This window comes from Pan paniscus, chromosome X (genome assembly GCF_029289425.2).
Source record: "Pan paniscus chromosome X, NHGRI_mPanPan1-v2.0_pri, whole genome shotgun sequence".
Lineage (NCBI taxonomy): Eukaryota > Metazoa > Chordata > Mammalia > Primates > Hominidae > Pan > Pan paniscus.
The window spans coordinates 50379323-50400858 of NC_073272.2; the positions used below are offsets into that span (position 1 = coordinate 50379323).

The 21536-nt window shown below is 53.4% G+C and overlaps 3 protein-coding genes across 14 annotated transcripts; 1 reads left to right on the forward strand and 2 right to left on the reverse strand.

Annotated features, from left to right (window-relative positions):
• Nucleotides 1-367: 367 nt before the first annotated feature.
• On the forward strand, nt 368-12946 carry PQBP1 (polyglutamine binding protein 1). Of its 8 annotated transcripts, none has more exons than XM_055106165.1 (7): nt 381-508; nt 8307-8391; nt 10993-11104; nt 11733-11845; nt 12036-12320; nt 12538-12598; nt 12731-12946. In XM_055106165.1, the coding sequence occupies exons 1-7, from the start codon at nt 458-460 to the stop codon at nt 12885-12887; spliced, it is 864 nt and encodes a 287-aa protein (XP_054962140.1). In that variant the 5' UTR covers nt 381-457; the 3' UTR covers nt 12888-12946. The 8 variants fall into 8 exon arrangements, with proteins under 8 accessions (XP_063457609.1, XP_054962140.1, XP_054962139.1 ...); XM_055106164.2 differs by having other exon boundaries at nt 397-508; nt 12535-12598; XM_055106166.2 differs by lacking the exon at nt 381-508 and adding an exon at nt 7746-7897 and having other exon boundaries at nt 12535-12598.
• TIMM17B (translocase of inner mitochondrial membrane 17B) lies at nt 3258-7653 on the reverse strand. 2 transcript variants are annotated; one of them, XM_014343429.3, is made up of 7 exons: nt 7539-7653; nt 6573-6672; nt 5161-5310; nt 4847-4910; nt 3906-4034; nt 3709-3819; nt 3258-3626 (listed from the first exon to the last, which is right to left on the reverse strand). In XM_014343429.3, exons 1-7 carry the CDS (start codon nt 7562-7564, stop codon nt 3538-3540), a joined length of 669 nt encoding a protein of 222 aa, XP_014198915.1. In that variant the 5' UTR covers nt 7565-7653; the 3' UTR covers nt 3258-3537. The 2 variants fall into 2 exon arrangements, with proteins under 2 accessions (XP_014198915.1, XP_008957546.1); XM_008959298.3 differs by lacking the exon at nt 5161-5310 and having other exon boundaries at nt 7539-7637.
• A 38-nt stretch (nt 12947-12984) lies between the features above and the next one.
• On the reverse strand, nt 12985-21532 carry SLC35A2 (solute carrier family 35 member A2). 4 transcript variants are annotated; one of them, XM_063601538.1, is made up of 6 exons: nt 21361-21532; nt 19609-19791; nt 16191-16342; nt 14548-15284; nt 13391-13474; nt 13167-13267 (listed from the first exon to the last, which is right to left on the reverse strand). In XM_063601538.1, exons 1-5 carry the CDS (start codon nt 21449-21451, stop codon nt 13414-13416), a joined length of 1224 nt encoding a protein of 407 aa, XP_063457608.1. In that variant the 5' UTR covers nt 21452-21532; the 3' UTR covers nt 13167-13267; nt 13391-13413. The 4 variants fall into 4 exon arrangements, with proteins under 4 accessions (XP_054962136.1, XP_063457608.1, XP_054962138.1 ...); XM_055106161.2 differs by lacking the exon at nt 13391-13474 and having other exon boundaries at nt 12985-13267; XM_055106163.3 differs by lacking the exon at nt 13167-13267 and adding an exon at nt 20030-20113 and having other exon boundaries at nt 13415-15284.
• Between the last annotated feature and the right edge of the window lie 4 nt (nt 21533-21536).

The following is a 21536-nucleotide window of genomic DNA, read 5'->3' on the forward strand; positions in this document are numbered from 1 at the left end:
TCTCCTTTGATCTCTCCGTAAACTCTGGCTTCTCTTTCTATGTCTTTCTCCCTATTCTTCTCTTTCTGTCCCTTTGATTCCCCCATGTCTGTCTCTTTCTCCCTGATCTGTCGGGGTCTGTCCCTGAGGAAGTGAGTAAAGTGATCCCACACCTGTCAGGGCTGGACCCCCTTGCTCTTCTCTGATCCCACCCACCTCCTTAACCCCTCTTGCCCACAGACTATTTCCCTTCTCCCCATGCAGACAGGTGGGTGGCAAACTCAAGGGCCACCGGGGTCACACTGTGAAAGCACCAGCCAGGGAGACCAAAGCAAAAAAATGAGGATGCGGAGCTGAGAGATCAAGACAGATAGAGGCAGAGACTAAGGGCTTTTAGGCAGGGAGGAAGCAGGAAGAAACAGGAGGAGGAACCTGAGACAGAGCCGCTGAAGTCCTTGCTGGAAGCAGATGGGATTAAATGACCGACGAGACTGGGAGAGTGCCAGAGAGAGACACCAAGAGGATGCAGGTAAGGCATCTGTCCCCTGAGGCCCCGCAGCTAGGGTGTGGGTGGGCGGCAGCCGGAGGAGGCCCGGCCTGAAGCCAGCTCACAGCTCACCCGCTCCTCACTATGTCTCCTGTGTTTGCCTGCATCTGACGTGGTATTCCCCTCTACCTGCCTGCGTTTCTGACCCTCACGCAGCTTCTTCTATTTCTTAGCGTCTCTCCTCCTCTCTGTCTCTTTTCATTGATCTCTTGCGTGTCTCTCTGCCTCCATCTCTTTCCACCTCTCTGTCGGTCTCTACCTCCCTACGTGCATGTCTGTTTCTATTTCTCTCCCTCTCTTTATCTCTCCATCCCCCGTCTTCCCTTGGTCTCTGTAGTCTCTTCTCGTTGAAACAACCGAGGGTCTCACCCCGTATTTCCTTCTTATAGGAACAGAGGCCGCCGGCCCCGGGCCTAGGTCAGTCAGAGGGCGGGGCCTCAGGGCTCGCCCCAGCCGCGCCCCAGCTCGTGAGCCGCGGACGACCCAGGGCGTCCCAGCCCCAGCTCCGGGCCTGGTGAGCCTGGGTGATGCCGTTGACGCGAGGCCTCCACGGAGTCCCTCCTCCCCCGGCACCGTCCCCAGCCTCCCTGCAACTCTCACGCGAGGCCCCTAGCCTCGGTTTCCCAGCCCGCTCCCTCGCTTCTAAACGTGGTGCTGGTCCCGCCCCACTCCAGGTGACTCCGGCCCCCCAGCCCCGCCCCAGCCAGCGGCCGGAGGAGGCCCCGAACGTCGCCGCAAGCGGTCAAGCCACCCGGGCCGCGGGCGCGCAGAAGGACCGCTCCTAGGCCCCGCGGGTGGGTCCGGCCGCCCGCAGCCTGGAGACTGCGCAGCTGGACCCGCGCGCGGGAGAGGGGCGGGGCCTGGCGGTGGGAGGAGGTGGGTCCAGAGGCTGCCGAGGGCGGGAGCCTGCGGGTCTCGGGGAGCGTGGAGAGGCGCAGCCTCGGAGGAGCCGGGTGGTTGTAGGAAGGAGGTGGGGCCCGCCGCGGGCTCAGGGGACGGTGTTGAGCGAAACGACCAGGGCGGGTCCGAGGGGCAGGGCCGGAGACCAAGGGAGCCTGGAGCCTCCAGGACTCTCGGAAGGGAAGGGCCTCCAGAAGCTACTCTCCAGGGGCGGCGCTAGATCCACGCAAGTGAAGGCCTGCAGGGGGCAGGGCCGGCCCAAAGATCCAGAAGGGGCGGGACTAAAGGAGGTATTGGCCCCAGGACACAAGGAACACCCTGGGTCTGACTGGCGCTCCGATCTCAAAGATGCATGCCTGGTGCTGCCGCCGCGGTACTTGTGGAGATGCAGGTTCGAGGCCGAAGCCCGGGCCCCGCGCTGCCCTACCTGGTCCCTCAGTGGCGTGGCTGCGCCCTGCCCGGCATTGAGTCACTCAAACAGGTGTCACAGCTGTCACCGCTGAGGACTCTTTACATTCCCACGGACCAGTTTTGTAAGGGACTGGCTTGCAAGAAAGGGACGTTTTTCATGTCTCTCGAGGTATTCGCCACTGGAGCAGTTTGTGCAGAGGAAACCCTTAACTCCTCAGGAAGCTTTTGAGCCTCCCCGTGGCTTCTGCACCCCAGTGTAGGCAATGTTTGCCCCACCCAGGTAGAGGTTTTCGCAGAAGTCACAGCTTGGGGACGGGGGTATGTCCACCCAGAAAAATCTCCTAGCTCCCCCATCCCAAAATGAAAACTCATTTCTGATTATTTTGTGGTTACCCTTTAAAAACACTTGACCTGGCCGGGCGCGGTGGCTCACGCCTGTAATCCCAGCACTTTGGGAGGCCGAGGCGGGCAGATCACCTGAGGTCAGGAGTTTGAGACCAGCCTGGCCAACATGGTAAAACCCCGTCTCTACTGAAAATACAAAAATTGGCCGAGCGTGGTGGCTCACGCCTGTAATCCTAGCACTTTGAGAGGCCGAGGTGGGCGGATCACTTGAGATCAGGAGTTCGAAACCAGCCTGGCTAACATGGTGAAACCTCGTCTCTACTAAAAATACAAAAAGTTAGCTGGGTGTGGTGGTGGACGCCTGTAATCCCAACTACTCAGGAGGCTGAAGCAGGAGATCACTTGAACCCGGGAGGTGGAGGTTGCAGTGAGCCGAGATCACGCCACTGCACTCCAGCCTGGGTGACAGAGCAAGACTCCGTCTCAAAACAACAAATAAAAACACTTGACCACACTGAGCAGAGGAGAGCAGAAAAGCAGCTCTGTGACAGAAGGGGAGGCTGATCCAGGGCACCTTCTTTGAGGGAGCTAGGTCTCCTGGCCCCCTTCTTCCATCCCAGATCCACCCTGAGGCCACATGGAGGGAGGGGAATCACCTTCACAAATGCCGTGCTGAGTGTCCAGAAAGAAGGGACTCCTGTGAGGCCACATTTCCCAGCCTCGGTGACGGGGGCTTGTGGACCAGGAGTCAGGGGTATTGGAGTGTGTGTGGGGGGATGGGGTCAGGGGTGCAACGTCCAGAACCACCCCCACCCCCAGCAATCCTGGTGTTCATTCACTTCTTTCCCAAGCTTGTTCCTCTGACAGCTAGGACCCATCACCAGGCCCCAGACAACCTTATTCATGTCCCTAATTCACATCTTCATTCTCCCTTCCTGCTCATCCATCCCATAGACATTTACTAGAGCCCACTTGCTGTGGGCCTCCAAGTCCTAGGGCTTCCAAGTCCCTGAAGCAGGCTCTGCCCCTCATCCTAAGGAGGGGCCCCATAGGCAGTTCAAGGAGTCCACACATAGGCATTTCAAAACGGGCTTTAAATACTCATCAGGGTGCCACACAAAGGAGCTGGGGTGAGAACTTCGTACATGTGAGTGTGGGGCTGGGGTGCCCTGAGAGAGAAAAAGGGGACCCATCTGTCAGGGCAGCTGGGGTGCCCCATCCCCACCCTGGGACTAGGGAGCAGAGTAGAAACCCTCTCTGGAGGGTCCCAGGGCTAACTGGGAGCCAGCCCTCCCTTCGAGGTAGATCATCGGGGAGGGAACCGAGAAGTAGCTCCCATGGTGGCAGTGGCTTCCTCAGTGGTACTGCTGATAGCTGGGGTAGCCTGGGGCCGGGGTGCCATCCTTAGGGGGCAGCTGGCTGGGGTCCTCCAGGAATGGGGGCGCTGGAAAAGGGAGACTTGGGTAAGGATGAGTGGAAGAGGCCAGGTGGAGCATTTCCCACTCCCCTGACCACCAGTTACTCACCATTTCGGAACTGCTGGGCTGTGTAGCGAGTGAGGAGGATGCCAACGCCCTCAATGAGGGCCAACAGGATGCCCCCCATCATCGCTGAGCCCACCATGGCCAGTGGGCCACCTGGGGGAGTTGGAGGCAGAGAAACAGAGGTGAGAGCAGGCAGAACAGGGTGGAAGGGGCTGGGGCCAGGGCCAGGGGTCACTCACTGCGGGCAGCCAGCACAGCCCCGGTCAATGCTCCACTGGTGATAGAGTTCCAGGGATCCTCCTTGCCCCGAAGCCGCACCAGGCCACAGTCAATGGTGGAGAACAGGCCCCCCCACACTGCGAAGCTACCTGTAGTGGAACCGAGGCCTAATTAGTTCCTGGGAAATCCTGAGAATTCACATCTCAGGGGACTTCCAAGGCCTGAATGCTTTGGCCAAGAACAGGGAGAAAAACCCAGACACAAAGGCAGATAGCAAACCCACACAGAGTATTTCCTATCTGTCCCCATCCTGTGGTAGCTCCCACTTCAAGCCGTCTATAATCACCATCAACATTCCCTTCATCTTTATGGGGAGTTGACAAATGTTTACAAGCAGATTTATCTTCATATGGCTTTTAACAGAGCAACTTTGAGCTTCATAATCACCACACAGAGTTGGAATTCTGATTTGGGTTTCAGTGAGAAGGAAATAGGTTAGGAAACCCAGTTAATATGATAGTTAAAATGTTTACTGAGGGCTTACTGTGTGCCAGGACCTGTTCGAGGTGCTGTGTTATTTGACTTCTGCAATTTTAAATTAGTTAATGTTATTAAAGTGTTTAGCATAGCAACCAGCACTTAGTAGTATGTAAATTACATAAACTATAAAACTACCGATGAAGTGGTTACTGTTATCACCACCCCCACGGTACAAGTGAGGTTCAGAGAGGTTAAGCCACTAGCCCAAGGTCACATGGCAGGGAATAGTCAGGACCTAGATTTAAACTCCAGAACCCACTTTCTTCCCCTCCATATTCAATTGTTGGGAAACATCACCCCCCTGGAAAGTCTCTGGCAGGGGCTAGAATCTGAACCCCTAACTTGCAGCCTAGACCCAAAGGATCAACCACTCCCACCTTTGCCAAGACATCTCCTATATCTATCTCCCCAAGTCCCTCACCTCCAATCTGGGGGGCTCGGATCCTCACAGCATTGGCACTACCTCTCAACCGGTGCCGAATTCCCTGGGGAAAGGAAGGAAGGGCGTTAGGGCAGGGCTGAAGCCACTGGCAGACAGGTTTCCAACTTTTAAGAGAGGGAAGAAGATGGGAGACCTGTTAGAGGTATGAGCTGTAGAGATGTGGAGAAGTGGCCAAGAACTAGTGGCCTGGAGAGCGCCCCAACATGGGTGTTCTCAGAGCTAGGTTGAGAAGTGCTAATTCATTCATACATTTGTTCATTCATTCATTCAGTGAATGATTAACAAGTACCTACTATATGTGCCAAGCACCATGCCATATGCAGGGATACAGCCATGAACAAGGTAGGTCTGCTCTCTGCCCTCTCAGAGCTCACATTAACGGTGGGAGACACAGATCTTGAGCAAGGGTAGATAAACAAGGGAGCTTCAGACAGCAATCTGCACTGTAGAGGAAATGCCATGAAGAAATATGACTGGGGCTGAGGGGTCAGGAAAGGCCTCTTGAAGGAGGGGGAATCTGTGCTGAGACCTTGAGGATGACAAACTTGGGCAAAGATCCAGGGAGGAGAGTTCCAGGAGTCTAGGGGAAGGATGGGGCTACATATATAAATTGCAGAGACCTTGGCTAATAGATGGCATTTAAAGTCATGGCATTTGCGATCTTCTGGGAGGGGAGGTGGTCAGAGAAAAAGAATTATGTTAAAAGAATTCTCTCAACTTTAAGGCTGTCTTCCGTCTGCCAATTAAATTCCTGTCATTTTCCTCTATCCGGGTTTCTGAGCCAGAATCTGCCTCTAGGTAAAATGCGCAGTGGCTAACACCTGTAATCCCAGCACTTTGGGAGGCTGAGGTGGGTGGATCACTTGAGTTCAGGAATTAGAGACCAGCCTAAGCAACACGTTGAAACCCCGTCTCTACAAATAAATAAATAAATACATAAATAATTAGCCGGGCATGGTGGCGCAGTCCTGTGGTCCCAGCTACTTGGGAGGCTGAGGTGGGAGGATCACTTGAGCCTGGGAGGCGGAGGCTGTAGTGACCCATGATCAGGCCACTGCACGCCAGCCTGGGCAACAGGGCAAGATGCTGTCTCAAAAAAAAAAAAAAAAAAAAAAAAAAACATGGCCAGGCACAGTGGCACACGCCTGTAATCCCAGCACTTTGGGAGGCCGAGGTAGGTGGATCACCTGAGGTCCAGAGTTCAAGGCCAGCCTGGCCAACATAGTGAAACCCCATTTCTACTAAAATTACAAAAATTCGTCAGGTCTGGTGGCACATGCCTGTAGTCCCAGCTACTTGGGAGGCTGAGACAGGAGAATTGCCTGAACCCAGGAGGCAGAGGTTGCAGTGAGCCAAGAGCATGCCACTGCACTCTAGCCTGGGCAACAGAGCAAGACTGTCTCAAAAAAAAAAAAAAACTGTCTGGCTTTGCACATACATTTAAAATTTGGTGATGACTCTTTGAACGACACAGCATTTCCACAGAGGAGCTCCAGTTGGGTGGGGTGGAGGGTGGAAGACAGAGGCCATGTTTGCAATCCCTACAAAATCCCAGATACAGGAGCCAGGCTCGGCACATAGTAGGTGAGTGGGCACCAGAATGAATAAGTGCACGTGACTGGCAGCTCCAAGCAGTTTTCAGAGCAGCCTCCCTTGTAGGCAAGATAGCTAACCCCACACCAACCCAGGGAAGGCCTGGACTCACAACAGGGGCATTGCGGAAACCCTTGATGGCCTGGAAGACTCCGCCACCGATGACACCCATAGTGAAGGCTCCACCGCAATCATCCACAATTCGCCATGGGCTGCAAGCAGGAAGGGAAGGACGGGGTTAATGTGAGCCCTCCCCCAGGTCCTGTCACACGAACTCTTTTCTAACTGGGAGAAACCAAGTCACCAGAATGGGAAGTTCCTAAGTAGGAACAAACACTTCAGATAATAATGAGCTAGTTCTGTCACGCTTCTTCCACACACCCCCCCATTAAAGCGAGAAATGGGGCAAAGGGGGAGAAATATTAGTCTTCGCCCTGTCTACCAACCAAGGAATCAGCCAACGGTTTTACTGTGATCAAAGATTAAATGAATTGGCACACGCAGAGTTGACGTTTCAATAAGCGACACAGGCGTGTTAACTAGCCAAGACAGACTGTCAGCAAAGCAGGACCGCGTCGCACCCCTTCTCCGACGGTGAGCCCGTCCAACCATGCCCCGCCCCTTTTCAATCCGGCACAACTGGGAAAAACCAAGAGCGACCGCGGGAAGCATCCACCGTCCCCGCCGGCTCTCAACAGGCTCATCCGTGCCCCGCCCCCCACTGACAAAGGCGACCTGGGAAAAACCACTGGCGGCAACTCTGGGGATTTCCGGTCAACACCGTACCACCCCTAGCCGGGATGGATCATCCAGCGTGTCTTTTTTCGTTAACAGGGACTAGGAGATTACGAAGTCAGGAGAAACATGGCGTGGTTCGGCCTTCGCCGCACCTTCTCTGGTTGTGGCCCCTCATAACGGAGCCCGAATGACAGGAACCGAGTGGGGGTAGCGGGAGATACGTTAAGAGTCCCCCGAGTCTGGTACATGGCTCTGTGCGGCCGATGCCTCCCCCGCCCGACCCCCACGGCTGGCCTTGGCGTCGCAGCAACATTCCGGATGCCTGTGCCCATTGCCGTACCAGGGCTCCCGAGCGTACTCCTCCATGGCGCCGGCGTCTGGCCGCGCAGTCAGGCCACGCCCCCAGCGTAGACGCACACCGGCGTCGGAGCTTTCCGCCTATTACCGGGCAGCGATTGGGTCGCTATACCGCATGTCACGCCAAGGACGCACTCTCATTGGCCAATCGAGTTTCTGCCATTTGTTCATTGCCTCCTGAGCGTAGTCCAGTTACTTTCAGGCTCGGGGAGTGAAGGCCTCATTAAGAAAAGGTCTCATTCGGTGTTTTGGGAAGAGAGTCGTGTGGGCCCAGGTATCGTAGCGGCGACACGAGAGAGACGGCCGGTGTGACAGCCTTCCACTACCTGCACGAGTGTATTGGTAACGTTGGGGTGGGTGCACTCTTTTGGAGCTGGAGGAAGTGCTGCCCTCTGCTCCCCCATCCCAGCGCTTTGGTTTCTCCCACCCGGCAGTCATAGGGACGCTGGATGAGCCCATTTCTGAAGTGCGGAGGGGCCGGGCTTCTTAGGCTGTGGGCGGAGCCTGGGCCTGGGAGAGGAACAGGGCCCTGGAGCACCTGGTTTCGGGGACAGTAGGGTTGGTGGGAGTTGCGATGATATTGCCACCTATCTCTTACATCTTTTAGTGCGTATGTTCTGTCCACCCAGCTACTGGTTCATTTGAGTAGATCGGAGTCAGATGAGTACATGTTTACGGGAGGCGCTTGGTTACGGGATCCAGATAGGAATCTTTATCTGAGCTGCTTGTCAGTTTGTTCGTCTGTCCCTAGGTCTGTCTGCTATCAGCTATGCCGCTGCCCGTTGCGCTGCAGACCCGCTTGGCCAAGAGAGGCATCCTCAAACATCTGGAGCCTGGTGAGACAGCTAAAAGCAGATGGTCCTAACACGTGCCAGCCTCGACAGGCACTTTTGTTGTTGATACTGACGCTTGATACCTAGCATGGGCCAACTGTGCACCAAGCAATGGGGTGGCAGGCATTTTTCGTTGTTAACAATGTGGATTCCTGACATCCATCCCTACCGCGTGTCAAGTGGAGGGGGTTGGGGGAATAGATATTTCATTCTTGTTTTTTTTTTTTTTTTTTTTTTGAGGCAGAGTCTTATTGTGCACCCAGGCTGGAGTGCAGTGGCGCGATCTCGGCTCACTAAAACCTCCGCCTTCCAGGTTCAAGCGATTCTCCTGCCTTAGTCTCCCGAGTAGTTAGGACTACAGGCACGCCCCGCCCCACCACACCTGGCAATTTTTTTTTTTTTTTTTTTTTTGAGACAGAGTCTCGCTCTGTCGCCCAGGCTGGAGTGCTGTGGCGTGATCTCGTCTCACTGCAACCTCCGCCTCCCGGGCTCAAGCGATTTTCCTGTCTCAGCCTCCCAAGTAGCTGGGATTACAGGCATGTGATACCACACCCGGCTGATTTTTGCATTTTTAGTAGAGACGGGTTTCACCATGTTGGCTAGGCTGGCCTCTAACTCCTGACCTCAGGTGATCCACCCCCCACCCTTGGCTTTCCAAAGGGTTGGGATTACAGGCATAAGCCACTGTGCCCGGCAGATATTTCGTTCTTAACAATACTGACTGGCTGGGCGTGGCGGCTTAAGCCGGCATTCCCAGCACTTTAGGAGGCTGAGGCGGGTAGATTGCTTGAGCTTAGGGATTAAGAGATTAGCCTGAGCAACATGGCGAAACCTTGTCTTTACAAAAAATACAAAAATTAGTCGTGTGTTGTGGTGCATGCCTGTAGTCCCAGCTACTTGGGAGGCTGAGGTGAGAGGATCTCTTGAGCCTAGGATGTCAAGGGTGCAGTGAGCCGAGATTGTGCCACTGCACTCCAGCCTGGCCGACACATGGAGACCCTGTCTGAAAAAAATCCAAAAAAAAACAACAAAATAATACTGACCACCTAATGCCTATTTGGGGCCTACTGTATGCCAGGTTAAATCCATGGATTACTCTATGGGGGTGATGACATAGTATCTAATAGGAAGTACTGCTAACCTCTACTGCTGTCTCCTGTGTGCCAAGCGTAGTTGCAGTGAGGATCTATCATTTAGGCCTACTGTGCTCTGGCTGCAAATCACACCTTATTATCAGTAATACTAAAAATTGGCATCTATTTGGGGCTATAGTGTGCCAGGCACTGGAAAATATATCTTCTCCTTATTGATAACTGACATCTATTACAAGCCTACTGTGTGCAAGGTATAGACCTTGTGGTTAATAAAATTGTCAATGATCCCAGGCCGGGCAGGGTGGCTCATGCCTGTAATCTCAGCGCTTTGGGAGGCGGAGGTGGACGGATCACGAAGTCAGGAGATCGAGACCATCCTGGCTAACAGGGTGAAACCCCATCTCTAATAAAAATACAAAAAACTTAGCCGGGAGTGGTGCCAGGTGCCTGTAGTCCCAGCTACTCGGGAGGCTGAGGCAGGAGAATGGTGTGAACCCGGAAGGCGGAGCTTGCAGTGAGCCGAGATCACGCCACTGCACTCCAGCCTGGGCAACAGAGAAAGACTCCGTCTCAAAAAAATAAAACTGGCAATGATCATTGATTTACCTTTTTTTTTTTTTTTTTTTTTTTTTGAGACAGTCTCGCTCTGTCACCTAGGCTGGAGTGCAGTGGTGTAGTCTTGGCCCACTGCAACCTCTGCCTCCCGGGTTCAAGCGATTCTCCTGCCTCAGCCTCCCGAGTAGCTAGGACCACAGGCGTGCTCCACTGTGCCTGGCTAATTTTTGTATTTTTTAGTAGAGATGGGGTTTCACCATGTTGGCCAGGCTGGATTTTCTTTTAAGCCTATTGAGTGACCTGTACCTATGGTATATATATTATTTATTATTTGTTTAGAGACAGGGTCTCACTCTGTTGCCCAGGCTGGAGTGCAGTGGCACGATAATAGCTCACTGCAAGCTCAAAGTTCTGGGCTCAAATGAGCCTCCTGCCTCAGCCTCCTGAGTAGTTGGGACTACAGACGTGTGCCACTGTGCCCAGCTAATTTTTTTTTTTTTTGTAGAGACAGGGGTCTCACTATGTTGACCAGGCTAGTCTCACAGACGGGTTTTCACCATCTTGGCCAGGCTGGTCTTGAACTCCTGACCTCGTGATCCACCCACCTTGGCCTCCTAAAGTGCTGGGATTACAGGCATGAGCCATCACGCCTGGCCAAGATGAGTAAATTTTTTGATGAATCCCTATCAACTCTGAAACCAGATAGCTTTGGCTAACAGTAGAACTCATCATCTGAACCCAGACACAGATTTAGGTAACCTTTTTTTGTAAACCTCCTAATATAGAGAGTTGGATTTGGAATGTGAAAGATACTTCATATTCTTCCTGGCACACACACACACGTGTCTTTTACGTGTGGCTTGTGTGAATGTGAGTGCGTGTCTCTAGGCTCTACATGTAGGATGAGGTCCCCTGGTCCTTATCTGCTCTCCTCGTCCCCACCTTGTTCTACCAGAACCAGAGGAAGAGATCATTGCCGAGGACTATGACGATGATCCTGTGGACTACGAGGCCACCAGGTTGGAGGGCCTACCACCAAGCTGGTACAAGGTGTTCGACCCTTCCTGGTGAGCCTGGGTGAGGGGGAGCTAACTTCTGGCTTCACCCTTCCTGTGCTGACCTTGGTTGTGAGGTTTAGGGGGACACAAGGGAGGGAGCCTCGGGTGGAGGGTGTTGGCATTAGGTATCTGCAGGACTCAAGTTGCTGCCCGCTGGGGCCTGGCTCCTCTGGGGTTGGAAGACTGTCTTTTCTCTCTTTTTTGAAACGGAGTTTCACTCTTGTAGCCCAGGCTGGAGTGCAATGGTGTGATCTCGGCTTATGGCAACCTCCGCCTCGTGGGTTCAAGCGATTCTCCTGTCTCAGCCTCCCAAGTAGCTGGGATTACAGGTGCACACCACCACACCCAGCTAATTTTTGTATTTTTTGTAGAGATGGGGTTTCATCATATTGGTCAGGCTGGTCCCGAACTCCTGACCTCAGGTGATCCGCCTGCCTTGGCCTCCCAAAGTGCTGGGATTACAGGCATGAGCCACCACGCCCAGCTGACAGTGTTTTCTCTTCAGGAGAAGAGATTCTGGGGATCCTGCCTGTGGGGTCCTGACATGGGGCAGGTATAGGCAGAGACTGGGGAGACAAGAGTTGAGGATCCAAGGCAAGGACATCTGTGCTGACACTTCTTTCCTGCGGCCCCACAGCGGGCTCCCTTACTACTGGAATGCAGACACAGACCTTGTATCCTGGCTCTCCCCACATGACCCCAACTCCGTGGTTACCAAATCGGCCAAGAAGCTCAGAAGCAGTAATGCAGGTGAGTTGGCAGGTACAAGCGTGCCTTGAGTGATCTTAGCAGTTCTCACGGAGAGGCCAAGTAGAATGATAGTGGATCAGAGGGGCAGGTGAGACCAGGCGGGCCCAGCCTCAGGCAAGGGAGGTTGTTGAAGGCAAAGGCTGCTGGGTCCTGGGGTGGCAAGAGGTCACTTCAAGACTTGTGTCCCCAGATGCTGAAGAAAAGTTGGACCGGAGCCATGACAAGTCGGACAGGGGCCATGACAAGTCGGACCGCAGCCATGAGAAACTAGACAGGGGCCACGACAAGTCAGACCGGGGCCACGACAAGTCTGACAGGGATCGAGAGCGTGGCTATGACAAGGTAGACAGAGAGAGAGAGCGAGACAGGGAACGGGATCGGGACCGCGGGTATGACAAGGCAGACCGGGAAGAGGGCAAAGAACGGCGCCACCATCGCCGGGAGGAGCTGGCTCCCTACCCCAAGAGCAAGAAGGGTAAGCTGGGCAGAATGGGGCTCGGTGAGACCAACAAGGTGCAGGGTGCACTGCATGAGGATGCCTTCCCTCAAAAAGATGCCTGGACCTGGGGCTAGAGGAGGGTGCTGTGGTACATGGCAGCCAGGGGCTTCATTTCTTCTTGTGGGGTGGGGCTCAGTGATCAGGGGCTCCTGGTGCCTCTATTGAAGACTTTGCCCTGCCACTTCCACAGCAGTAAGCCGAAAGGATGAAGAGTTAGACCCCATGGACCCTAGCTCATACTCAGACGCCCCCCGGTAAGTGACAACCCCTCTTGACTCAGTACGTGGACACCATCCTCCGGCCTCCTTCCTCCATTCCTCATTGGGACCAGGTGGGCTGTGTCCGCCACATCACCCATCCCCATCCCCTGACTCTTTCACCGGCAGGGGCACGTGGTCAACAGGACTCCCCAAGCGGAATGAGGCCAAGACTGGTGCTGACACCACAGCAGCTGGGCCCCTCTTCCAGCAGCGGCCGTATCCATCCCCAGGGGCTGTGCTCCGGGCCAATGCAGAGGCCTCCCGAACCAAGCAGCAGGATTGAAGCTTCGGCCTCCCTGGCCCTGGGTTAAAATAAAAGCTTTCTGGTGATCCTGCCCACCATACCTGAGTGCTTCCTTTGAGGCTGCCCAACCCAAGTCGGCAAGATACACAACACATTTTATTTGCAAAAACTCAGCTAAGAGATAGTGTGGAGCTGGCAGGGGCTGGGGGGCTGAGCTGAGGTGGGTCATGAGAGAGCTTAGTCATGTTGGCCCTGTGTGGGGCAGGGGTGGTGGGGACAGGGAGTCCAGTGTCTACCTCACCCTACCCCTAATACTGATCAGAGTTTGGTCCCAGCTGGGCCAGGGCAAGAAGAGAGAACGAGGCCAGGCCAATGTCTTCAATCCCAGCGGCTAGGAACCCTTCACCTTGGTGAGCAACCTGTGGTGGGAATGGGGAGGAAAGAAAAACACAAAGCTGGGCTAGGCTGGCAGGCGGGTTTCCTGAGCAAGTGAGGGCGGCAGTGGTGAGGCTGGTAGTCCTGGGGTTAGTAATGGTGCCCACCTGGTCAGAAAGCTACACGTGGACTAAATAAATACAACATCTTTATTTGGCATTGGATATCCTGACATTTGTTCATTACAGTTCCTTAAAAAACAAACCAAAAAATCAGAACAAATTAATCAAAAATAAAGATCCAATGGCTCTATTTACATATAGCAAAGACAGCCCAGGCATCTTCCATGCACACACACACCCCGCCCCGATACAGTTAAGGGGTTAATAAGCTTTGGGGAGCGCAGGAGGCAGGTTCCACAGTTCATCAATCCCAAGACACCCCCATGAGGTAGGGGTGCCTCACACAGCCAGACGGATATCAAGAGTATGATTGGTAGCTTTTTCCTCTCCTAGACATCTCCAAAAATAAGCCTACATCTGGCAACTGACAGTGTCTTAAATACAATGAGATTCAGCCACTTCAAGGACCTCCATTTTTCCCACACCCTGGATCATTAATGATATGATTACACCACAAATCCCAAGTCCACTAAAAAAAACAAATGGCCCCTACCACACCTTCTGCCAGAAGGGCTGATGCAAAAATCTTAGCTCTTGTCCCTTTCTCCCTGGGGACTCACAAGAAGCCCATCTTCAAGGTGTCAAGGAAGCTGGCCCAAGGCCACACAAAAGACGGAACTGGTAACATGATCCAGAGCGGTGGTAAGGGAGGAGAGAAGGCCTCAAACTATGGGCAACTTAACCCCACAGGTAGGCATCGGTCATTCCTGAAGAGCTGCGGGAGTTTTGTCCAGTGTGTCCTTATGGAGGTGGAGGGACTGCTGGGAGGGACTCTCCCAGACGAGAAACCTCCAGAAGAGGGCACAGGGTCGGGGAGGGAGCAGACAAAAAAAAGGCCTTGAATGACAATACCCCCAACCCTGCCTCCAAAGAGGTTAGAGGGAGCAGAGGCGGCAGCTCTAAAACCCCCTCCAGGGGAAGGGGGTCACCCTACCAGGAAGGGTTCACGTGACACCCAGCTCTAGTCCCACACCCCTCCAGAAGTCTCAGTGACCTGGGAGAAAAGACCATCTCCCAAACCCAGAGGAGCCAGGCCCCGGAGGGTGGCGACTTGGGTCCTGCAGATGCCCAACACCCTCCACCCCAGTCCCCCTCCCTTGTGTCCCCCCATTGCTGCCAGCCCTCACTTCACCAGCACTGACTTTGGCAGAAAGGGCTCCGTGATGAGGTCTCCACGGTGGGAAGACAGCTGCGGTGGCGGTGGCTGCCCGGGAGGCTGCTGGTGAACGCAGGGCCCGGAGGCGGAGGCAGAGGCAGAGGCTATGGCTTTGGCTGCACCTCGGGGAAGGCTGTAGAGGTAGACAGCACCAATGACGAGTCCAGCGCCAAGGGCAAATAATGGGTCCACGTGGAAGCCAAAGAGGCGAATGGAGGCAACAGTGGACAGCACAATGGACAGGGAGGTGGCAAAGCCCTTGAGGATATTGTCAGCGTACTTGACAACCACAGCCACCAGTAGCCCGCCGAAGGCCTGGTTGAGCACCACGCCCCAGACAGCAGGTGTGTACCCAAAAAAGAAACCACGGGTGGCCACGGCGGTACCCTCAGCCCACCAGAGCCCCACCAGGCCCAGTGCTGTGCCGAAGAGGCCCAGTTGCAGGTTGCGCAGCCACACGGAGCCTGAGCTGCCTTTGAGGATCTTCTCAAAGTAGACACCTGCGAAGCCGGAGGAGAGACAGGAGGCCACGACGGCTGCCAGGCCTGCCCCAGGGTTCTGATCCAGTGGCCGTGGGCCTCCCCCACCGGCTTGCTGTGCCTGGACAATGGCGACGCCAGTGAAGAGGAGCAGCAGGGAGGCCCACTGCAGCCGGGAAAGGCTGCGATTCAGCATGAGCACGGAGAACAGCGCTGTGGTCAGGATCTTCAGCTGGTATGTCACCTGCGAGTGGCACGTGGAAGGCACTGAGGGCTGACCCTGGCCCCCAACAGGTGCACATGGGGGGCAGCACCCACTGTGGGCCCCCAGGCACAATGGAGGGACAGGGTGGGGGGTATGACAGCAAAAACAGCAAAAGGAGCCAGCCACTGGCCATTGGCTGAGCTGCAGCAAAACAGTTCTGAGGTCTCTCCCAGCAAGTGCACAAAAGGATGGCTGTGCCAAGAAGTCCACATCCCAATCCCATTTCCTGGCTGTGTGACTGGGGACAAAGCACTTGCCCTGTCTGAGCCCTGGCATCATCTATAAAAGATAGCTGAGGTATGGAAGTATCTTTGTGATGAGGGACTTGATACAAATGAATCAATAGCCACAACAATGTCAGCAAATACTTACATAGTGCTTACAATATATCAGTGTGGTTCTAGGCACTGCACATGAATTCATTCATTTAATTCTCACAACACCATTCTGAAGTGAGCACCACTGTAAGCCCCAATTTAAAGGTGAGAAAACTAAGGCACAGAGAGGTTAGGTGACGTGCCCCAAAATCACACAGCTGGAAGGTAGCAGAGCTGAGATTTGAACCTAGACAGCCTGGCCCCAGAATCCAGGCTCTTTAACCATTTCACAAAGCTGCCCACAAATAGCCCAAAGCTTATCTGTCGCCAATCAAGGGCTCTTCACAGGTATTATTTCTTTTAAGTATCCTAGCATCTCAGTGAACAGGCATTACTATTTCCACCCCCAATTTTCACAGACGAGAAAAGGGAGGTTGAAGGAGTTCCAAGGACATTCTGAAGGTGACATAGCCCCTGTCCTCTGCAACACCCCCCCACCACGCTATTCCCATACTCCAGTCCCCAACCCAGTTAGTTCCTCTGGGGCCATGCTGGGCTTGGGGCTCACCTGGAAAGTGGCAGCTGGTAGGTTAGAGATGGCAACATACTGGAGGTTATTCTGCAAGGTGTAGATGAGAGAGGGCACTGCGAGCTTGAGTGTGTCCACATACTGCACCAGGACAGCCTCATGGAGGAAGAGAACCAGGTGCTTCACGTTACCTAGGTGGGAGGAGGAGAGCCCTTCTTAGCACTGACAGCCATACATGGGGAACCCCTGAAGGCTGGGAACAGGCCTTGCTCCTGTGACTCCCCCATCCACCCTGCTGTCCAATCCCTGGAGGCTGGAATGAAGTATGTGATCTTGGTTTTCCCTAGAGTACAACCATGTTTCCAGCAAGCTTTTCTGAGACTCAGTTTAATGGCAGCAAAAGAATCAGCCATCCATGTCTGCTAATCACAGAGCATGTCACTCATGTTAGAGCCTACCTCCCTGGCAGAGAGCCCCATTCAGGGAAAGCACTCAATACTCAATATATTTGTGTACAATGAAATAACCAGCATTAGGCCAGGTGCCGTGGCTCACGCCTGTAATCCCAGCACTTTGGGAGGCCAAGGCAGGTGGCTCATGAGGTCAGGAGTTCAAGACCAGCTGGGCCAACAACCCTGAAACCCCATCTCTACTAAAAATACAAAAATTAGCCAGGTGTGGTGGCAAGCGACTGTAATCCCAGCTACTTGGGAGGCTGAGGCAGGAGAATTGCTTGAACCTGGGAGGCGGAGGTTGCAGTGAGCTGAGACCATGCCATTGCACTCCAGCCTGGGCAACAGAGTGAGACTCCATCTCAAAAAAAAAAAAAAGAAAGAAAGAAATAACCATCATTAACTTGGAGCTTATGAAATAGAAGCCCTAGGAGCTGGGGTGGAGGGCTGTCTCCCACACAGAAGAGTTTAGTCTAGACTTTTTTTTTTTTTGGCACAGTGGCGCGATCTCGGCTCACTGCAAGCTCCACCTCCCAGGTTCAAGCCATTCTCCTGCCTCAGCCTCCCAAGTAGCTTGGACTACAGGCGCGTGCCACCACTCCCAGCTAATTTTTTGTATCTTTAGTAGAGATGGGGCTTCACCGTGTTAGCCACAATGGTCTTGATCTCCTGACCTCGTGATCCGCCTACCTCGGCCTCCCAAAGTTCTGGGATTACAGGTGTAAGCCACCACACCAGGCATAGTCTAGACTTTTAGACTTATCCTAGCTCCTCACTGACCCATGTGCCGTCTGAGGGCAGGGGCCATCTCCCCCTTGTTGCATCTTTCTGTCAGCCCTAGACACAGAGTTGCCTCTGCCACATGGATGAATGCAGGCTTGACCATTAAGCAGAAGTCCGCTTGGGACCTGATCCAGTGAAAACATGATAATAGGGCTGGGCGCAGTGGCTCACGCCTGTAATCCCAACACTTTGGGAGGTTAAGGTGGGTGGATCACCTGAGGTCAGGAGTTCGAGACCAGGCTGGCCAACGTGGTGAAACCCCGTCTCTACTAAAAATACAAAAATTAGCCGGGTGTGGTGGCAGGCGCCTATAATCCCAGCTACTCAGGAGGCTGAGGCAGGAGAATCTTTTGAACCCGGGAGGCGGAGGTTGCAGTGAGCCAAGATCGTGCCATTGCACTCCAGCTTAGGCAACAAGGGCAAAACTCCATTTCAAAACAAACAAAAAACATGAGAACCATTTCCTATGTAACAAGGCCTTTGCAAAGCTCGCCCCACTTTTTGGCAGTTCATCTTTTTTTTTGGCGGGGCGGGGTGGGTGGGTGAGGAGTCTTGCTCTGTCGCCCAGGCTGGAGTGCAGTGGCGTGATCTTGGCTCACTGCAACCTCTGCCTCCCGGGTTCAAGCAATTCTCCTGCCTCAGCCTCCCTAGTAGCTGGGATTACAGGCACCTGCCACCGCGCCTGGATAATTTTTGTATTTTTAGTCGAGACGGGGTTTCACCATGTTGGCCAGGCTGGTCTCTAACTCCTGACCTTGTGATCCACCTGCCTCTCGGCCTCCCAAAGTGCTGGGATTACAGACGTGAGCAACCACGCCCAGCCAGCAGTTCATCTTTTAAGTCACAGCTGGGTGTCACTCCACAGGCAAAACTTCTTCAAACACTGAACAAGGTTGTCCCAGGAACTCCTACTGATGTTCATTCACCAAACCCTGTGCACTCCTGGTCTCCAAACTCGAATTCAGGGGAAAAAAATTCCGGGCGGGGGAGGGAGGGGTGCTGAAATTGTGGCTAAGAGATGAAGGCCTGTGATTAAGTCTGTGAATATCTGTTATTTCCATCTTCCATCAGCAATGAGGACAAGCTGCTCCTCTGCATTGCTAACCCATCTACCCCCACGGCCTGAGGCAGTGTTCACACCTACACTGTTCACAGAGTTAACAAAGGTAAGAGCAGGTCTCTTGTTAACCTGGAGTTAACAGGTGGGTGAGAATGTTCTCTTCAATGTAAACAAAGGGCAAAGGTGCATAATTCATCTCCATCCCTTTACTTATGCAAGACCTTTTTAGAGAAACAATTGGGCAACACTTCAAAGTAGAAGGCCTTCAGGGAGATGTTGAAATTAGCAGATAAACCCAACTTCCAATTTACAAGAGATGTAGAAGACAGAATACTTGTTAAATTTTTGAGAATATTTGCCTCAGGGAGGCAGTCAGCAAAATCCAGACTACCCAAAGTCTACAAGACAAATGACCTGTTTTCTCCAACAAATCAATTGCAAAGACCAAAAAACCCCTAGAGATTAACAGATTTAGAAGATACCAAACAAGGCCAGCCTGCTGGCTCACGCCTGTAATCCCAGCACTTTGGGAGGCTGAGGTGGGCGGATCACGAGGTCAGGAGTTCGAGACCATCCTGGCTAACATGGTGAAACCCCCTTCTCTACTAAAAATACAAAAAAATTAGCTGGGCGTGGTGGCACGTGCCTGTAATCCCAGCTACATTTATTCAAGATAATTCAGGGGAATTTACTTCCATACAATATTACTTCGTGTGGGATTTACTTAAAAATAATAAGAGGATAAGGACGTAGGTAGACATATAGATTGGCAGTGAGTGAACAATCACTGATGTTGTTTAAAGCGGCCATGAGTTGCTAATTGCTGACTCTGGGGGATGGGTACATGGATATTTTACTATTTGATTATTCTCTCTGATTTTGCATGTATTCGGAATTCTCCATAATATGAAGCTAAATCACATGTGAGAGATCCCTGCTACTTTATAAGCATAGGCAATCTCACTCCTATAGCCCACACAGGCCGGCTACCCGGCTGTTAGGGCTAGAAAAGTGTAAGATGCCGCTACGCATAGCTGGAGTGGCGCTCCAGGCAGGTTGAGATTTGGAGGCACTCCTGAAGCAAACCATCTGTGTGAACACACACACATACATGTGGAGTCTCACCCACCGACCCCAGTGCAGCCCCGTCCCTGGTTCGTACCCCTCTTCTGTGCGAAGAGCAGCAGCAGGCAGGTGAGACCTTTGAGCACTTCCGCCATGACCACAGCAGTGGTGGCAAAGAAGCGGTCCCCTGGCAACGTGCGGGCATAGCGGATGCTGAGGATGAGGGAGGCATTCTGGACCACCAGCACAGCTAGGGATATGTACTTCAGGCGCCTGTGAGCTGTGGGGAACAGAAGGGGCAAGGGGGAAGGACGGGGTCAGAAGCCGCTGGGGCATAGCCACACCACCACCCCCCCCCCTTTCTTTCTCACCCAGGACCCTCCTAGCCATGGCTACTTGCTCCCTCAGCCTGCCTGCCCTCACCCAATAAGGGTCTGACTCCTACCGGCTTACTGCCTCAGCCATGAGCAGGAAGAGCCAGAAGGGAGAAATGGGCCCCACCCTGTCCCAGTCCATACCTGGAATCCTTACCGAGGTGTCAGGTAATGGCTGAGGCAAACCCTGGCCACGCGCCTCGGCTTCCTCCCAAGTGAGAAGCAACTCTTCCCCAGAAAGAATACTGACAACTACATTCTCCACGTTTATTGAGTGTTTACTGTATGCCTATCACTGGGTTAAGGGATTTCTATGGATTACCTCAATAGACTCATATCACTGTCATCTCCAAAAGAACTGTGAGGATTCCCATTTATGGATTAGCAAACTGAGAATTTATATGAAATGATGCTCCTGTTTAATGAGGGACTGTCTCATGTAAAGAATAACACATCGATGCAGGGAATGAGGCCACTGTATGAGGTATGTTCACCCCCTAAGAACGGTCTTTCTCCCATCTAAGAAATGATTCGATTCCCTCACACTGAGAATGGCCTACATCCCATATGGAATGATCCTCCTCATACCCAGAATGAGGTAATCTCACTCTGGGTGACACTCCAACTCCTCACTCCTGTGACAACTGGTTCCTCTCGAACCAGAATAGTCTACTAAATACAAGAAATGATTCCCACATGCTCCCAGGGACTGAATCCTGTATCAGGAATGGTTATCCCACCAAGAAAGGTCTGGCTCCCTCAACCAGATGAGGAAATATTTCCCTGCACTCCACATGGTCTGCCCTCCCACCACCGCACACCGACCCTCTAGCGAATGAATTTTTCCTTGCTCTACCCACACTCACAATGAGCTCTCTCTGCTATAAGGAAGGACCCGGCACTCTCAGAACGTTCTTTCTCCACCATATAACGATGAGCCCTCCCACCCGAATGTACAATGAACTCTACCTCCATTAGGAAGGGAGCCCCCAGAACGGTCTCCTCCGCACATAATGAAAGACACCCCCATCCTCAAAATGGACCCTCTCTAGTCACATAAAGGACTCGCCCCACCCTAACTCACAATAGTCTCTGTCCCTTTATAAGGAAGGAACCACCACCCTCAGAATAGTCTCCCCCTTCTTCAGTGAGGAACTCCCACACCCGCAGAATGGTCTCTTCCGCACGGAAGGACTCCACATATTCAGAATGGTTTCGGTGGCCTTAGCCTTCCCAAAAAGAATTACCCACCACACTCACAATGGTCTCTACTCTCCATATGCGGAAGGATCCCACAATCACTCTCAGAATGTTCTCTTCCCCGCCCCCAACACACTGACAATGTGCACACACACACACACACACACACGTCGGTCCACACGGGATGCTCCCTCTCACTTTAGTGAGGAACATTCCCGACTCCCAGCGATCCCGACCTCCGCCTCCCATGCGACTGCTCGGGCAGACTGTCTCACCCGCACTGGCGGTCCCCGGCTCCAATGCACCCGCGGAAACCGCCCCTGGCCCGGGCGCCGCGGTGGAACCACCAGCCCCAACCGCTGCCATGTTGGCATCTGCCCGGCCCGTCCCCTCGGCAACAGAAAAACCACTTCCGCGTTCGTCACTTCCGCTGCCGGGCCACCTGAGTGAA

Excerpts from the sequence above, each read along its gene's own strand:
- PQBP1 (XM_055106164.2), top strand. The coding sequence starts at position 458 with ATGACCGACGAGACTGGGAGAGTGCCAGAGAGAGACACCAAGAGGATG. Across the intron at positions 11,105-11,732 it reads AAGGTGTTCGACCCTTCCTG|CGGGCTCCCTTACTACTGGA; the intron begins GTGAGCCTGGGT and ends GCGGCCCCACAG. Across the intron at positions 12,599-12,730 it reads TCATACTCAGACGCCCCCCG|GGGCACGTGGTCAACAGGAC; the intron begins GTAAGTGACAAC and ends TTTCACCGGCAG.
- TIMM17B (XM_014343429.3), bottom strand. The coding sequence starts at position 7,564 with ATGGAGGAGTACGCTCGGGAGCCCTG. Across the intron at positions 3,820-3,905 it reads GGCTGTGCTGGCTGCCCGCA|GTGGCCCACTGGCCATGGTG; the intron begins GTGAGTGACCCC and ends CAACTCCCCCAG. Across the intron at positions 3,627-3,708 it reads AGCCCAGCAGTTCCGAAATG|CGCCCCCATTCCTGGAGGAC; the intron begins GTGAGTAACTGG and ends TCCCTTTTCCAG.
- SLC35A2 (XM_055106163.3), bottom strand. The coding sequence starts at position 21,451 with ATGGCAGCGGTTGGGGCTGGTGGTTCCACCGCGGCGCCCGGGCCAGGG. Across the intron at positions 20,114-21,360 it reads GCCGGGGACCGCCAGTGCGG|AGTTGCTTCTCACTTGGGAG; the intron begins GTGAGACAGTCT and ends TTTCTGGGGAAG. Across the intron at positions 19,792-20,029 it reads CACCTCGGTAAGGATTCCAG|CTCACAGGCGCCTGAAGTAC; the intron begins GTATGGACTGGG and ends TGTTCCCCACAG.